This window comes from Canis lupus, chromosome 26, assembly GCF_048164855.1.
Source record: "Canis lupus baileyi chromosome 26, mCanLup2.hap1, whole genome shotgun sequence".
Taxonomy (NCBI): Eukaryota; Metazoa; Chordata; class Mammalia; order Carnivora; family Canidae; genus Canis; species Canis lupus.
Window position 1 is genome coordinate 33,425,510 of NC_132863.1, and position 17,843 is coordinate 33,443,352.

General features: G+C 49.8%; 1 protein-coding gene, 1 long non-coding RNA gene and 1 other non-coding gene across 11 annotated transcripts in view; 2 read left to right on the forward strand and 1 right to left on the reverse strand.

The window, feature by feature from the left end:
* Nucleotides 1-12,743, forward strand: part of MYBL2 (MYB proto-oncogene like 2) — a 43,340-nt gene extending 30,597 nt beyond the window's left edge. For 2 of the 9 annotated variants that reach the window (XM_072801081.1, XM_072801083.1), the window contains exons 10-15: nt 6,790-6,889; nt 7,615-7,692; nt 8,276-8,389; nt 9,823-9,927; nt 11,238-11,387; nt 12,206-12,743. In XM_072801081.1, coding sequence (XP_072657182.1) covers nt 6,790-6,889; nt 7,615-7,692; nt 8,276-8,389; nt 9,823-9,927; nt 11,238-11,387; nt 12,206-12,334 — 676 coding nt within the window. In that variant the 3' untranslated portion in view covers nt 12,335-12,743. Of the gene's footprint in view, nt 1-6,789; nt 6,890-7,614; nt 8,202-8,275; nt 8,390-9,822; nt 9,928-11,237; nt 11,388-12,205 lie in introns of those variants that run through there. The other 7 variants (XM_072801084.1, XM_072801085.1, XM_072801082.1 and 4 more) reach the window with 6 other exon arrangements.
* Nucleotides 4,165-4,268, reverse strand: LOC140618887 (U6 spliceosomal RNA). Its single transcript, XR_012018886.1, has one exon. It is a non-coding gene; the product is annotated as a U6 spliceosomal RNA (small nuclear RNA).
* A 2,235-nt stretch (nt 12,744-14,978) lies between the features above and the next one.
* The window catches only part of LOC140618495 (uncharacterized), a 123,697-nt gene continuing 120,832 nt past the window's right edge, over nt 14,979-17,843 (forward strand). Inside the window, exon 1 of the long non-coding RNA XR_012018620.1 lies at nt 14,979-15,148. This is a non-coding gene — a long non-coding RNA (uncharacterized lncRNA). The remainder of the gene's footprint in view (nt 15,149-17,843) is intronic.

Sequence of the window (17,843 nt, forward strand, 5' to 3'; positions counted from 1 at the left end):
AAATCCACTGTGTTTGAGCAGCCTTAACGTGAAGGACAGAAGTACCCCGGTTCTCCCTGTCTCTCTGGTGCTCAGTCAGGAGGAGGTCAGGCTGTGAGCCTATGAAGCTCCATGTTTCACCTGTACAGGTTGCTTACCTGAGTACTTCTGTGGAAGTGCAAGTGCTGTCACATAAGTGCACTTCCTGTGTCTCCTGACTCTGAATTCCAGGTAGAGATGGTGGCTTACGTGTACTTCTGCTTGTTACCTTTGTTGCAGGAGAAGCATTGCCTTATTTCCTGAGTAAGGTATGTAATTCAGATATCAGCTCAGAAATTTCAGCCTTTGTAATAACACATAATTTTAGGAAAGGCCTGTGAATCCCCTGGTCAGAAATCAGTCTCTCAATAGTTGACCTAGAGTTTAAGCTGTATTACATGAGAAATGATTCTTTGTTCAAGCCAGAATTTTTCAAATCTAAGCCTTTAAGCAGATATGCTGGTGCCACGAAAGGCATTGATGGTTCTTTCTCCTTTTCCTTCTTGCCCTTATTACTAATCTGCTACTACTGCTCTAGCCTTTCTGTTTTTTTTTTCCCCACAGGAAGAAACATTTCCATTGCTCCTCATTTTTCTATAGATCCATATTTCCATCTGGTAATATGTTCCTTCTCTCTGAAGGTCATCCTTTAACTTTGTAGTTTGGGTCTGCTGGGGAATCAGGAAAATTTGTATCTGAAAAGTTGCCTTGGTGTCTGAAAGGCCATTTTGGTGGGTATAGAACCCAAGGTTGACAGGTTTTTCCTTTAAGCTTTAAAGATGTTCTCCTGTTACCTAGTCCGTACTGTTTCATTACTGGTTTTGAACAAGAGCCTATTTTGATGCACCATGATGGATTATTCTTTGTTTTGTATGCTTGGCGTTCACTGAGCTTCTTGGATTTTGGGTTTTCATCAAATTTGGAAACACTTCAGCCCTTATATCCTTATCTTTAAATATTCTTTCTGGGCCTTCAACCCTAACCCTCTTTAGGGACTCCACAATTACACACATATTAGGCCACATGGATCTGTTCCACAGCTTACTGATGTTATCACTACTGTTTTCATTCTTCTTCCTCTCTATTTTGTTTTGGATGGTTTCTATTGCTCTGTCTTCAAATGACTATTCCTTTCCTCTGGGGCATCTGATCCTTGATAACCTTGTTCAGTGTGTGTTTCATCTCAGGCATTGTGGTTTCTGTCTCCAGATGTTCAGCTGTATCTTCTGAAATATCCTCTGCCTTAACTTTGCTGTCGAAACATACAAAGTATAATTATAACAACTATCTTAATGTTCTTGTCTGCTGATTTTAGCTTCTGTATCAGTTCTGGGTTAGTTTCCATAGATGGACTTTCCTTCTCATTGTGAGTTTTGCTTGGGTTTTTCCCGCCTGCTTTGCTTCTCTGTGTATGTGTGGTGACATCTGATTGGACGCCAGACATTGTGAATTCCACTTAGTTGAGTGCTGTATTTTATTTTATTTTATTTTATTTTATTTTATTTTATTTTATTTTATTTTATTTTATTTTATTATTTTTTTTAGAGCTCTGTTCTGGGATTCTGGGATATAGTCGAGTTACTTAGAAATAGTTTGATCCTTTGGGTCTTATTTTTAAGATTTTTCAGATGGGACCAGAGCAATGGTTAGTTCAGGACCCTCCAGTGCTGAGGATTTCCAGTCTGGCTGGTGGGATTGAGCTCTGTTTCCAGCCCTGCATGAGCGTTAAGTACTGTTTCCTCTGCTCTTTTTGCATCCTTCCCTGATCTCAGGTGGTCTCCTCATTTGTGTGCCCTGATATGCATCTTGCGGTATACTCCGGCCTGTCTGCAGGTATCTGGGGTTCCCTCCTATGTAACTCTCTCTTCCCTGGTGATGCTGTGTTGTGCACACTGAGCTGCTATGGTCTCCCTGAACACTTGCCTTGTCTCTTCGATTCCAGGTTACACTGGGCTCTACCTGCGCTTTCCTTCCTGTGCTGTACCTAGGAATCATCCTCTGTCTCCCATTTCTTGGGTCCCTGCCCTTGACTGTCTGGTGCCCACACTCTTGAAGCACATCGTGTCATCCATGGTGTGTTGTTGTTTTGCTTTTCCAGGCAGGAGAGGAAATCTGGCCCTAATGTCCCATTTTCCTAAGTAGAGATCTGTTTAGTCTTTAAATCTAGATTCTTGTCACAAAGACTGTTTTGGTTTTCCTCTTTTAGAAAATTTTTTTTTGTATATTTTTTTATTGGCGTTCGATTTGCCAATGTATAGTATAACACCCAGTCCTCGTCCTGTCAAGTGCCCCCCTCAGTGCCTGTCACCCAGTCACCCCAACCCCCCACCCACCTCCCCTTCCACTACCCTTTGTTTCCCAGAGTTAGGAGTCTCTCATATTCTGTCTCCCTCTCTGATTTTTCCCACTCATTTCCTCTCCTTTCCCCTATAATCCTTTTCACTATTTCTTACATTCCCTATATGAGTGAAACCATGTAATGATTGTCTTTTTCCGATGGACTTACTTCACTCAGCATAATACCCTCCAGGTCCCTCCACGTCGAAGCAAAGGGTGGGTATTTGTCATTTCTAATGGCTGAGTAATATTCCATTGTATACATAAACCACATCTTTATCCATTCATCTTTCGATGGACACCGAGGCTCCTACCACAGTTTGGCTATTGTGGACATTGCTGCTATAAACATTGGGGTGCAGGTGTCCCGGCGTTTCACTGCATCTGTATCTTTGGGGTAAATCCCCAGCAGTGCAATTGCTGGGTCGTAGGGCCGATCTATTTTTAACTCTTTGAGGAACCTCCACACAGTTTTCCAGAGTGGCTGCACCAGTTGACATTCCCACCAGCAGTGCAAGAGGGTTCCCCTTTCTCCACATCCTCTCCAACATTTGTTGTTTCCTGTCTTAATTTTCCCCATTCTCACTGGTGTGAGGTGGTATCTCATTGTGGTTTTGATTTGTAAATCAAATCCTGATTTTTCCCTGATGGCAAGTGATGAGGAGCATTTTCTCATGTGCTTGTTGGCCAGGTGTATGTCTTTTTTGGTGAAATTTCTGTTCATGGCTTTTCCCCATTTCATGATTGGATTGTTTCTTTGCTGTTGAGTTTAATAAGTTCTTTATAGATCTTGGATACTAGCCCTTTATCTGATAGGTCATTTGCAAATATCTTCTCCCATTCTGTAGGTTGTCTTTGAGTTTTGTTGATTGTTTCTTTTGCTGTGCAGAAGCTTTTTATCTTGATTGAGTCCCAATAGTTTATTTTTACTCTTTTTGTTTCCCTTGCCTTCATAGATGTATCTTGCAATAAGATACATCAACAGGAACTTGTGGCCTAGTTCACAAAGGGTGTTGCCTGTGTTTGCCTCTAGGATTTTGATGGATTCTTGTCTCACATTTAGATCTTTCATCCATTTTGAGTTTATCTTTGTGTTTGGTGTAAGAGAGTGGTCTAGTTTCATTCTTCTGCACGTGGCTGTTCCAAATTTCCCAACACCATTTATTGAATAGACTGTCCTTTTTCCAGTGGATAGTCTTTCTTGCTTTGTTGAATATTAGTTGACCATAGAGTTGAAGGCCCATTTTTGGGTTCTCTATTCTGTTCCGTTGATCTGTGTGTCTGTTTTTGTGCCAGTACCACACTGTCTTGATGATCACAGCTTTGTCGTACAACTTGAAATCCGGCATTGTGATGCCCCTGGCTCTGATTTTCTTTTTCAGTATTCCCCTGGCTATTGGAGTTTTTATCTGCTTCCACACAAATCTTAGGATTATTTGTTCCAACTCTCTGAAGAAAGTCCATGGTATTTTGATAGGAATTGCACTGAACGTGTAAATTGCCCTGGGTAGCATAGACATTTTCACAATATTAATTCTTCTAATCCACGAGCATGGAATATTTTTCCATCTCTTTGCATCTTCCTCAATTTCTTTCAGAAGTGTTCTGTAGTTTTTAGGGTATAGATCCTTTACCTCTTTGGTTAGGTTTATTCTTAGGTATCTTATGCTTTTGGGTGCAATTTTAGATGAGATTGACTCCTTAATTTCTCTTTCTTCAGTCTTGCTGTTAGTGTATAGAAATGCCACTGATTTCTGGTCATTGATTTTGTATCCTGTCACATTGCTAAATTGCTATATGAATTCTAGCAAAAATATGGAACGCTTCACGAATTTGCATGTCATCCTTGTACAGGTGCCATGCTAATCTCTGTATCGTTCCAATTTTAGTATATGTGCTGTGGAAGGGAGCACTCTCTTAGAAATTCTTTTTGACATCTGCAAGACTTTTTTTCTTTTTTTTTAAATTTACTTATTCATGAGAGACAGAGAGAGGGAGAGGCAGAGACATAGGCAGAGGGAGAAGCAGGCTCCATGCAGAAAACCGATGTGGGACTCGATCCTGGGACTCCAGGATCACGCCCTGAGCTGAAGGCAGATACTTAACTACTGAGCCACCCAGGCATCCCTGACATATGCAAGACTTAAGGCAACAGTTATTTGGACTTCATTCCAAATTTGACTGGTTTCCTTACCCACTGATTTTATATCATACCTTTCCCAATTTTTTACCTCCACAAAAGTTAGCAGTTTATTGGAAGGGACAGCTCATTAACAAATAAACAAAACACATTCAGTGTGTGATGTGATAGTTCTGATGGTGATAGAAACCATGAGGGGGAGTTATACCAGTGTGCGTGGGGAGCACAGAGTCATGGTGAGGAGTTTCTTAGGAGGATGTCAGGGATGGCCCTTCAGGGAGGGAAAGCCATGCAGAATTCTGAGAAAAAGGAATTCCAGGCAGGTCAAACTATGAACGCAAAGGATAAAAGCATGCTTTTTGTGTTGTGAAGTATAGAAATAAGGCCACTAAGTTTGGAGCGAATAAGGTGTAGAGCATGGTAGATGAGAGGAGTCCAGGAGTCCCCAGGGCTGTGTGTCAGTGGGGATGGGCCATGTGGAGCTGTTAACCCCCTAAGATTTTACTGGCTCATAAAGCACAAACCTTCCCTGGTTTTAAAATTTGACTGTTTTCTGGGTTAGATGGAATGCTTTTTTGAGTTCTCAGAGGAGGCTGTGAGCAAGGAGGGCGTAATGCCTGTGCCATCTGATGTCTGGGCTGTCTACTGTTTTTCAGCAACAGGAGCTGGATCTAGAAGTCTTGAGGGAGAATAGCTATGACCCCAAACCGTGGGCTCTGTTTTGTTTTCTTAGGTGTTTATGTTACAGAGAAATCTGATGCCTAATCTACTGTTAATCCTTTGTAGCAAACCTTTTCTTTCTCCTTGGATTGCTGTAGGGCTTTGGTTTGGTTTTGACTTTGTTTTGTTTTTGTATTTTTTTTTTAAGATTTTATTTATTTATTCATAGAGACACAGAGAGAGACAGGCACAGGCAGAGGGAGAAGCAGGCTCCATGCAGGGAGCCCGACGTGGGACTCAATCCAGGGTCTCCAGGATCACACCTTGGGCTGCAGGCGGCGCCAAACCGCTGTGCCACCAGGGCTGCCCTTGTTTTTGTATTTAAGATTTTATTTATTTGACAGAGAGAGTGAGCCCAAGCAAGCTCCCCACTGAGCAGGGAGCCCAATGTGGGCCTCTATCCCAGACTGCAGGATCTGAGCTGATGGCAGACGGTGAATCGACTGAGCCACCTAGGCACCCCTTGATTTTGGTTTTTGTGTGTGTTTTTTTTTTTCCAGTTAATCCTGAAATTTGCCAAGCTAGATATAGGTGTGCTCTTCATTAACTCCCACCACTCCGATTTTCATACTCAAGACTCAAACTTTGAGCTAAGAAAATGCAGGTTTTTTTGTTTGTTTCCCTGGCAGTCTGCCCCTTACTTCTACCTGTAGGTCTTCCCTCCTACAGTCTCATCAGTTGCTCCATCTCTGTTCACCTTTATCTTCCTGTTCACTGTCCTAAGCCCCTCCAAGCTCTGAGAACGCCCTGGGACTGTCTTCTGATTCACAGTTTGCTCTTGCACTTTCCCACCTGCTGAGTCCTTCTGCTTACAGAGCTGCATTTTTTTCCATCTCAAGCCATCTTTCGTCTTTCCTGTTGAAGTTGGCCTCCCTTGGTGTTCCTTTTTTTTTTTTTTTTTTTTTTTTTTTTAGGTTTATTTATTTATTCATGAAAGCCACAGGCTGAGAGAGAGAGAAGACATAGAGGGAGTAGGGAGTAGTAGGCGTGGGGGGCCCGATGTGAAACTCGATCCCATGTTTCTGTCTGCTAAAGGTTCCCCTCCCCATTTGTGTCCCCACTGTGATCGTTTTGAGGGGACTCAGGAAGAGGGTACGCTAAGCATGTGTGTGGGCCTCACTATCTCACATCATGTGGCTACTGCCACACAGTCTCTGGAGAGAGTTTGGGGAAAGGACTTAGTCTTTCTGGATTCTTGCCTTGTTCTCCTGCCCTTCTCTTGCTGGGCCTGCAGTGTGGCTGTGGCCTGCCTAGTTTGTGAAAAGTCATCATTAATCGGCTAATGACTGAGCAACATCCTCAACCATTCTTCCACCTGTCTGGGCTCTAGGACCTTCTTAGACTATTTCCTGTTCTTTCCTGTTTCTGAGGCTGGCCTTCTAAGCCCCTGATGAAGACCCTTGTGGGTATAAACGTAGGTAGGGGAGTGCCATGGGAAGAGATCATATGCCCAGGGTTTCCTCTTTGCTGCTGAGGCCAAAGGTCAGGTGGAGGACAGTGGGAGTCATGGGCAACCTGTAGTGAGTAGTGTCTGTTTCCTACCCCGTTGCTAAGCCTCCTTCTTTGCCTGGTAGGTTTGTAACTCCAGATCAGAAGTACTCCATGGACAACACTCCCCACACACCAACCCCATTCAAGAATGCCCTGGAGAAGTATGGACCACTAAAGCCCCTGGTATGTTGTGCAGCCAAGTGGGTGTGCCCCGTGGGTTTTCTGGGTCCATGTAGCCATGTATGGCTCACAGAGCTCTTTACCTCTGAGATCTCAGTGGACTCTCCCAACAGCCCTGAGAAGTTGCAAATATCTTAATTGTATAAATGGGGAGGTCTGAGGCCAAGTCGCTTACCAATTCATCAGCCATCTCCAGCCACCTACAGCGTGCCAGGTGGGCACTAGCTGGTGCTGGAGACGCAGTGGCATTCTGGGGCAGCTCAGTGTGAGGGTGGCCATGATAGTAAACACATGGGCGCACAAATAACTCAGTACTTCCAGTGCACTGCCCGCACCGGGGAGAAATTGGGTGGGTGCTGGCATGGAGAGGGACTGGCTTGGGTGCTGTGGTGAATTGCTCCTCACACTGAAGCCTTTGACTGACTTGCCAGTGCTTTATAAGACCTGGAGAAGCCAAGTTGGTGGGCGTGAGGGTCTGGTGAGAAGGCGCCTTCCTGGCAATGGGCAAACCACCCTTCTCCCCACTCCTCCCATTGGGATGGTTCATGCTTTCCCCAGTGAGAACAGAGAGCTGGCACTGTGGGCTTTCTGAAGCAGAGGAGGTGTTTTAGAAATGAATTGAAGGTGAGAGAAAGGTCAAAGCATTTGGCCTATAAACAGGGTCTGTGGCATGTACCCCTGCGACCTTGCCGCCACTTTCTGGGGTTCTCTTGCTGTGGTCTCTCTAGCCCTGGGATGGAGCTGATGAGCTGCTGGAGTTGATGAGCCCCGTGAGGCACTGGTTAACACAGCCCTCTCTTGTTCAGGTGGGGATATGGTTCCCAGACACTGAGATATTGGCATGTTTTCCAGACAGCTTTGAGAGGGTGCATCTGACCTTGGTAACAAAAATTAAAGCTTTTAGAGGGACATCTCAGGGTTGCTGTCCCCTGTACCTGCTGCTCTCTCTCTTTTCTGGTTGCTGCCACCTGAGGCTGGAGAGATTGCCTAGAACCCCACAGGCCCCAGAACAGAAAGTAAAGTCCAGAGTCCCCATTGAAGTAGTTTGGGCTTGAGCGTGTCCAGGTTCTGATTCCACAGCTGTGTGAATTTGGGCCAGGCGCTTGCTCGCTCTGGCTTCCATTTCTACCCTGTGGAATAGGACAGCTGTTGCACGGGGTTGTGTGAGGGTCGCTGTGGTGATGTGGGGACACTCCTGGCTCAGGACGGCCCTCAGTGAGTTGAGGTCAGTGTCTGCTTGTCCAAGGCAGGATAGTTAATGGTGACAGATGAGTGTAAGGTCAGTGTCCTGGCCCCCGGACCTCCTTCCTGTGTGGCCTAGGACAATGGGCTGTGGTGGGGTCCTAGAGCCTGGCTGTGGAGCCTCATGTGGGCTGCCCCCACCCCCAGCCCCAGACCCCACACCTGGAAGAGGACTTGAAAGAGGTGCTGCGCTCTGAGGCTGGCATCGAGCTCATCATTGAGGATGAAGTGAGGCCTGAGAAGCAGAAGAGGAAGGCTGGGGTGAGTGGCCGGTGGGGCAGCAGATCCCCTTACTGCCAGCCTGGGCAGTTTGGGCAAAAGAAGGTGGAACCATAGGATGATGGGAGATGGGGGGGGGGGTGAGTCTGGGAAAAGCAAGGGTCTGGAGAAGGTGGAACTGTAGCCTGTGCATTTTGTTCCCCAGAGTGGTTATCAATGAAACCCACCAAAGTGAGGTCCTGGGGGTTGGGACCCTCCCATTACCTCCTTTGAGCTGGTCCCTTACGTAAGCAACATTTTGTTTGGACCCTTCTAAAGTAGGCTATGGGCTGGATGTGGTAGATAGGATGGTGATAGAGACCCAGCTGTGGTCACTTGTTCCTGGATTGGAGGGGGTAGACGCAGATACTAGACAAACACACCAGGGGCCTTCTCAATGCACACAGCATTAAAGGAGTAAATAGAAAGGGACACAAAGAGAAGATTCCAAGGGAGGTGCTCAGACGGGGTCAGCCACACATCTGGACCCTTGAACCACGTGGGGGATGGTTGGTTCAGGTGAGGTAGAAGGCTGGTGGGGAACAGCAGTCAAGGACACCTGGGTGTACAAAGTACGGGGCGGGGTGGCGGGGACTGTCCCAGGCCAGCCCAGAAGCCACATTTGTGGTGCACCATGCGTGTGGTTTCCTGAAAGCAGGTGGATTCCATGTTCCCCTTTTCTGTAGATGCTTTCTTTAGGGGGAGAGGTGAAAAGATGGGGTTGTCCCAGAGGGATGCGGGGATGGTGAGCAGTCAGTCCGGGAGGGGCTCACTGGGCAGGGGCCCCTGGGTGTATAGGTTCAGAGAACTTGACCGACAGCCCTCCCTGGCTTCTCCATGTCAGATGGTGGTTCTGAGCCATGGCAGCACCTATTTAGGGCACACTGCTGGGTTGGGGGGTGAGTTAGTTAGTCCCAGAGCTCCGCCCAGTATTGGAGCTGACCCCTGACCTATTTATTGGAGGCACAGGTGTGGGGCAAGGTATTCCTGTAACAGGCCCGTGTTCCTCAGGTTTTATGTATGTGTTTCTCGTCTGCAGGTGGGTACTTGAGGTGTAACTTGGATGATTCTATCCTGGGCCTCTTTAGGGGTGCGTTTGGTGTGGTAGAGGCTTGGGAACTGTGCATGATCCATTTGGGAATGAGGAGTGGGTCTCTGGGTGGAGGCATTTGTGTCCTGGCTCCCTGTGGTTGCATCTGGCAGGATGGTTTGTCCTGGGTGCTAAATCTGATGGGGCCAGGGTCCTCTGGTCCTCATGCATACATCCACCCCTCCCTTCCCCCAAACCTCGTCAGCTGGGGGCCTGGCTCGAAGGCTCCACTGCATCAGGGTATAGACCTGTGACCAGGGTAGTTGGGGCAGGCATCCCCAAAGTGCTAGTGGTGACCTAGAGGAATCCCAGCTGTCTGCTCTGTCTCCCTCCTCCCCACCCCTAGCTGCGGCGGAGCCCCATCAAGAAGGTCCGCAAGTCCCTGGCTCTGGACATCGTGGATGAGGATGTGAAGCTGGTGATGTCTACACTGCCCAAGGTGCTGTCCTTGGTAAGGGGTCAGAGAGAAGCTGCCCTGGCTCCCCCTGCCCAGAACTGCAGAAGGCACCTCTGCCTCAGGGAGGATAGACTCTCCCTGGAGGCCCTCTGGCTTTGGAACCCTTTAGCTGTGAGGGGACCCTGGCGCTGGAGTGGTCTGGGGTTCTTGGATGGGGCTCTGGGTGTCAGGCTCAGCTGTAAGGGGCTGATGGAGAAATTGGGGCTGGGCACCCACCCCTTGTTTCAGTCAAGGCAGCTGTGCATGTGTCTTTCACAGAAGGGTTTATTGCGTTGCTAGAGTTGCATTGCTGGAACACATTGGAAAACCATGGATCTGGGTCCCCAGCACCTTCTGTCATATTCTATTCTCATGGGGGTGATGTGGAGAGGGTTGGTGATGTGCACGGCCAGGTGGTTGGGACACATCAGCCCTGGGAACGGTGCTGTCTAGTTCCAGGCTGAGCTCAGGAATGGGGCTGTTGCCTACACAGAGCCTGCCCTCAGGACAGCACACCACACTGTTGATCCCTCCCAGCTGACAGTGGGGGGTTTTGCCCAGTGGGAGGCAGTGAGAGGGGTGGTGGGAGGCATGAGACAAAGGATTGCCTGATCAGATCCTGCACATCTGAGGATTTAGGACTGCTGCAGCCATAGCCCTCGCAGAGAAGCATCACTGGGCAGGGAGCCCCAGCAGGCTGGGGACTTCATGCTGTGCAGCCAGACCTGCAACAGACCTGCAACTGGGCATGTAACATACTTGCTCAGTAGTAAAGCTCTGGCAAGTACTTTAGAGCACAGGATTTGGGGTGGAGTGGACCTTGCAAAGTCCTAATGCTGGCTCTTGTTCTTTAGGATCTCTTAGTTTACCCAAACCTCAGGTTCTTGCCTTTGCCTTTCACTGTACTGAGCCCAGTGACTCTTTACCTTTAGGGTAAAGGTCAAGCAGAGCCGGGAGGCTGGATGGGTGGTGGGTGCTTTGTGTAGCTCTATGTGTGTGCTGGTTGATGCCAGCATCTGACTGCTTGTAGAGATTTCTAGTCCTAGGAGAAACTAGAGCACCCCCACCCTGCCTGAGGCTGTGGTGGGAGAGACCATGTCCATGTAAAAGGGGAGCAGCATTACTGGGTATCTATTAGTTGTCAGTCTCTGAAACGGGCACTTTACAGAGAATTCCCCATCTGGAAGGGGGCACAGGCTTAGAGAAGTTACTGTCCTGCTCCAAATCCTATAGCCCAGAGGTGGAGGTGCTGGGATGTGACTGGTTTCCTTCTTTCCCATCATGCTTATGGCAGAAGGGTGAGTCTGGCTTGGTTTTTGTTGCAGCCCACAAATGTCCTGTCGAGTTCCTCTAGCCTCATGGTGTCAGGCATCAAAGAGGACACCAGTCTGCTCAACGAGGGCTTCCTGCAGGCCAAACCGGAGAAGCCAGTGGCTGCCCAGAAGCCCCGAAGCCACTTTCCAACACCTGCCCCTGTGAGTGCTTGGCCACCAATGTCCTATTACCCTTGGGGACTTTGCTTATTTGTTGCCCGTGCCCAGATGCCCTTCTGAGACTCTGCTTGACTAGTTTACACTTCAGATCTCAGTCTGGACACTGCTCCAGATCCCCTTGGGGAGGGATCCCATCTGCTAGAGCCTCTACCCCCCTTTTAAGATTTTATTTATTCATTCATGAGACACAGAGAGGCAGAGACACAGGCAGAGGGAGAAGCAGGCTCCCCACAGAGAGCCTGATGTGGGACACGATCCCTGGACCCTGGGATCACACCCTGAGCCGAAGGCAGATGTCCAGCTGCTGAGGCACCCAGGAGTCCCCCCCGTCCCCCCCCCCCCCCCCCCCCCCCGCCTGTGAGCCCTTTTATGGTGTCACCTCACTTGTAATTAAGTCATGGTCTCCGTTTTTAGTTGCTTAGCACATGTCTGTCCTCAGGGGTAGGGGCTGCCCTGGCTGCTCATACCTCATTGTCTATATTTCATGAATTTCTTACTGCTCCTTCCCACTAGCCTGCTTGGCTGTAACTTTTCCTCGTGAGGAGGCTGGCACCACATGGGCAGGGGCACAGCCATGTTGCCGGTCCAACCTCTTTGCTGTATACCTAAGGAAGCCCTGAAACAGGAGTCACTTCTCCAGGGCCACTAGGGAGTTGGAGGGACCACAAGAAGACTTGTGGCTTGAAGAAGACCGAGAGTTGTAGAAATGCCCCCTACTCCTCCTGGCCATGCTCACATCACAGCATTTGCTGGGAGCTTGCTGCCCCTGCCTGGATGGTAACTCTCTTGCCTCCTCCCAGATGACCAGCGCCTGGAAGACGGTGGCCTGCGGGGGGACCAGGGACCAGCTCTTCATGCAAGAGAAAGCCCGGCAGCTCCTGGGTCGCTTGAAGCCCAGCCACACGTCTCGGACCCTCATCTTGTCCTGAGGGGCTTGGTGGTCACGAGCTCATTCTTATGTTTACAGGGGGCTGGGGGGACTGAGGTTGGTCTGTGAGTCTGAGAATCATACTCGGATGGCCACCTGCAGGGAGCCTTCTGCCACCAGCCCCTCCTCAGACTGCTCAGGTGGAGGCAGAGCAGGGCCACCCACTGCCTTGTCTCCGAGTCCAGCTGTGGCTGCGGTGGTTCCTGGTGCTAACAGAACAAAGTCCCACCCCTGGGCCTGCCTGGTCCTCTCCCCGGTGCCACAGGGAGTCCCCTTAGCTCCTCCTGAGCCCTTCTTGGGTCTGGCCTCATCTCAGACCCCTGCTTAGAACAGGGGATGTGGCCAGCATGCTCCTTCCCTCTACCTGTTAGTACATTTTCTTGAAAGAATAAAATTCCCTTTTTCCTTAATGCTGTTGTAGACTCTACCTTTCTCCTGTCTCCTGCTTGTGGTTTCCTGGTCGCTGGGTTGGTTCCCTGGTGACTGTCACAGGGGCCTTGAGGGATATGGAGATCTGGATCCTCATCCTCAGAGCACAGCCCAGGGCTGGGGCTCTGCATACTTTCCCCCAAAAGGTCCAGTGTGCTGGGGGCAGTTTGATCACCTAGTGGCTGTCTCAAAGTTCTGAGGATTCTTGGGTGTTAGCAGGGAGGGGAAGGTGCATCAGGACCCTGCTTGGCCATGGATGGCTGACCTGGCCTGCCATAGGCCTAGACACCAGGTGAGACTGGTAAACAAGGAGTGACTGGCAGCTGGCCGGAACTTACCACAGTGGCCTCAACTTGCCAAGGCCATGGCAGCAATCAGACCTTGGGCTCCAGTCCACCTGGTCAGGGTGCAGTGGGCCACTTGGCTGAAGCTAGGCACTGAAGTGGGGTAGGTGCCAGGTTTGAGAAGGTCTAGACAGGGAGGTGTTCAGCGGGGGGGGGGGGGGCTCATAGGATTTGGCATGTGGGGGGCCATGTCTGGGGGCCATTTGGCATGTGGCCATGTCTGGGGGCTGGATGGGTACTTGCCTATCTTTAGATTCTGCTTTAGTGCCTCTGGTTCCCAAGAGAGACACTTAGGGACAGATCCTCTTGCTGGGAGCCCCCTCTAAAGAAGACTGGGAGTTAGGACACTAGGGTTCAGGTCTAGTGAACCCTGCCGTGCTGAACTTGCACAGGGGGTCCTGTCAGCATGGCAGAGACCCACCTCACCCCCTGCTCTGGGTGGCCCTTGAGCCATTTCACAAAGTTGTGCTCAGTTTGAGCCTGGCTAAGTTCTGGTTCCTGCTCCAGAGCCAAGGCCTGGGAATGAGACCAGGGACTAGGGCTCCCACTCTGCTTCCTTGCAGCTTGTGTAGCTGAGCCAGTCTCAGTCTAGCTGGGCCATACCTGCCACATGCCCTTGTGCCTATGCTGATTTCCTGACCTGGACCCCTGTCCTCTATCCCTTGGTGACCTGCAGGGCCCCGGCTCCATCACTGACTGTTCCCTGCAGGGCTGTCAGCATTGATGGTTGATTCCAGTGAGGGTTGGGGAGCAGGGGATCTTCATCTCCAGGATTCACAGACAACTCAGTCTATAGAACACCAGCATTAAAGTCGGGTACAGCAAGCCTCTGGGACAACTCACCCTGGAGCTGATCATAGGCTCCTACGGATGATTCCTAGGCACGTGGTCAGTGGCTGCACCTCAGTGAGCTGGCCTATAACCCACCAGAGGCTTTCTGCCAGAGCTTGCTCCAGACTGCCTCTCCCACCAACACCCAAAGCTTGTCCTGAGGCTCTTTCCTGTCCTCCTTGGGAGGCAGCCCTGCTAACTGCAAACCTGTTAACTTGCCACCTCCCATGAACTCTGCACTGGAGCTGTTCTCTGCTTCCTGCATTAAATGAACAGGCATCAAGAATGCCCCCCCCCCCCCCCCCCCCCGCCCCGTGCCTGGCGTGGTTCTGGTGCTGAGGATACAGGAATTAACCCCAAGACTCTCCCAAACCACTTTATGCTCACAGGGTTTAGATTCTAGAGAGGACAGATAAGCTATAAGCCAACATCCATATGCAACATGCCAGAGGTAAGGGGCTCGGGAGAAAGGAATAATGGATGGCATGGGGGCCAGGCGGCCTGCTAGGAGGAAGCTCTCCGGAGGCCTGAGTGAAGGCTGGCCGCAGCCCCTGGCCACCATGGGGAGCAAGAGAGAGCCCGAGTGGGTGGGGGGTACTGATCGCCAGAGTCGGTGCTGACAGCCGGTGTGGTCCCGGAGTGTGGGGCACACGGTGCTCCAGTGGCCGCAACTTGGGTCGTCCAGGTGGATCCGGGGCCCAGTGTTTCGTGGGCAGGTGTGACAAGCAGGTCGAGCCAGGTGCAGAGGTGCTGAGCACCCGAGTTCAGGGAGGGGGCGCGGAAGACGACGGTGGGCGGGAAAGGCGGGGCTCGGTGAGGACGGCAGAGGGTGAGCGTTCTGGCAAGATCCAGACTGGCCTGGCATCTGCGGGCCAACCCGGCCTGCAGGAGAAGCGGAGGGGGCGGAGGCAGAGCCCGCGCCCGAGGATCCCGGCAACAGCCCCTAAACGAGGGATGCGGAGAGCGGGACCGCTGCTCCCGGAAGCCACGCCCCGCGCAGGCCACGTGACATCCCTTCGCCAATGGGAGTCCCTTAATGAGCGCGTGAAGGATTGTGGGAGAGCCCGCCGAGGGAGGCGGGAATGGCCGGGTGTGCTGACAGGCTCCCCGCGCCTGGGCGAGGCCGTTCTCAGCCTCCCAGGCTCACCTGGTCCGGCCCAGTCCAGAAGAGCCGCCCGGCTGAGCACGGACTCCTGAGAAGTAGGAACTTGGTACTGTTTGCAGTCCCACTAAGGTTTTGGAGGTGGTTTGTTGAGATTTGTTGAGACGGATGCTGTCCCCGGGGGATTGGGGCGCATGCGTACTTGCGTGGTCAGGACGCATGGATGGGGTCACGGAGCGGGAGGCCTCGGCCGGGGGCACGTATGTTTAGGTATGGGGCGGCTGTAGGACATTTATTTGCATTTTATATTCTTTTTTTTTTTTTTTTTTTTAAGATTTTACTTATTTATTCATGAGAGGCAGAGACACAGGCAGAGGAAGAAGCAGGCTCCATGCAGGGAGCCCAACGTGGGACTCGACCCCGGGTCTCCAGGATCAGGCCCTGGGCCGAAGGCAGGCGCTAAACCCCTGAGCGACCCAGGCATCCCCGAGGTGTTGGATTTCTAACGAATTTCCCGATCATGCTGAGTTGGGGATTGCACTTTGAGTGGCAGGGATTAATGGCACTAAAATCATTACATTACTCAGAATCAATGAGATGTCTGGGGCCATTGCTCTCTGTTCTTCCTCGGTCTCTGCAGCGTCTCAGTTTCCCTCCAAGAATATGCCAGTTCTGGCATACTCAGGACAGCCTGTGGTTTCCATGGTGATAGCCATCTGGGTCTCTTTCACCTGCCTGCGTTTCTCCGGCAGTGGGACATCCACTTGGGAAGGGCCTGTCTAGTTGCAGTTACACCTGTGGTGTACTGGCTTATGGTGTGACTCATGTTTGTGTGTAACTTCCAAGAGAGCAAGGCTGATACCTGCCATGTTCATGGCTTTGTCCCCAGCACTCATCAGTTCCTGACACACAGTAGTGCTCAACAAGTATTTCTGGAATGAATATGAAAACCAAGAGGGATCAGTGATGGTCTGGCCACTGTCGGGCATTCATGAGCTAAGGATCTCTTGTTGAACTCAAAGTGAGTTTTCCTCTTGCCAAGACCAAGGGAGGACCTGAATATCTGTGTGACCATAGAGACTGACCAAAAACCATCCGTGGTCCAAGAGTTGTACGTGCATCCTGACAGACGCCCCTCCCTTCCACTCCAGCCATCCAGACACAGCCTCCTCAGGAGCCCAGAGGCCCTTCCCAGAGTCATGCCCACCTCTTCCCAGATGCAGGCCTCCTTGTCCCAGGCTGGACTGTGTCCTCCATCAGTACTCACCTGTGCTGAGTGCCCCAGGGATGAAAGTGACTCTGAAGGTCTGATTCTCAGTCTCTGCTCATGACTGGTAATCCCAGATCCCTTCTACATACCTGTTTTCTGTTTTTTCTTTTTATTGTGGTTAAATACATGACAGAGTTTACCATCTTAACCTTTTCTAAGTGTACGATTCAGCCATGTTAGCTATATGCACATTGTCACCCTAGAATTTTTTCAGCTTCCGAAATTTCAACTGTACTCATTAAACTCCTCATTTCCCTTTCCCCTAGTCTCCAGAAACTTCCATTCCACCTTCCATTTCTATGAATTTGACTACACTAAGTATCTTGTATAAAGTGGAATCATACAGTATTGTTTTGTGACTGTTGATTTAAGTAGCATGATATCCTCAAGGTTCATCCCTAGCTTCGGTCAGAATTTCCTTCCTTTTTAGGGCTGAATGATATTCCACTGCATGTATAGACCACGTTTACCATTCATCTTTCTGTTAGTGGACACTAGAGTCCCAGGACTAGGTGGAAACAATAGACAAGACAACCCTTTTGTCTATTGTGAATAATGCTGCTATCAGCATGGGTGTGCAAGTATCTCGAGATCCTGCTTTCAGTCCTTGTGACGGTATACTGGGAGTGGAATTGATGGATCGTATGGTAATACTGTTGTTGTTTTTTAAAGATTTTATTTATTTATTCATGAGACACACACACACACACACAGAGGGGGGCAGAGACACAGGCAGAGAGAGAAGCAGGCTCCATGCAGGGAGTCTGATGTGGGACTCCCGGGTCTCCAGGATCACGCCCTGGGCCGAAGGCAGGTGCTAAATCGCTGAGCCACCCAGGGATCCCTGGTAATACTGCTTTTAATTTTAGTTTTAATTTTGTTTCGATTAGGTTTTTGGTATTTCCAGGAAAAGCTGTATGCCCGGCTACTAAAGCTTTTGCAGCAATGATGTGACTCTGTCACCATCTGGTGGCCATTGGTGTATTTGCAGCAGCCGGTAAGGTGGGCCATAGCAATTTCTTGTAGGTCTTAGAAAAGTCCTTGAAGCATTTTTCAGTCTTTCAGGCTTTCTCTTCAGCATCCTCATCAAACAATTGTCTGCCCTTTACTTGAACACCTCTACTTATTGGGAGAGCTGACTTTATTACTCAGCAGCCAGCTCCATTGTTGGACAGCAATTGTGAAGAAAAAGATTCTTTATTCAGAGAAAAAAGTCCTCCCTCCGTTATAAAAAGTAGGAATGACTAAGGTGCATGGGAAGCTGGTCTGTGGGGAAATCAGGGTCCCAGGACAGGTCATTGATAGGCCAGGATTACCTGGAGAGTTTGACTACCAGAATTAGCCACTGTCTCAGCAGACCCTAGCATGAATCAGTTCTGTCCTGTTTCCACAGATCACCAAGTCTCTGATTTAGTAATGATAGTGATTCAACTCTCTCTAAGATGGATTTTATGTTTCCACTTTGGCCATGTGTGTTCTATAGTAATTAAAGCTGAGTTTCGATGTGAATTAAGAATCAGACTTTCACTAATGT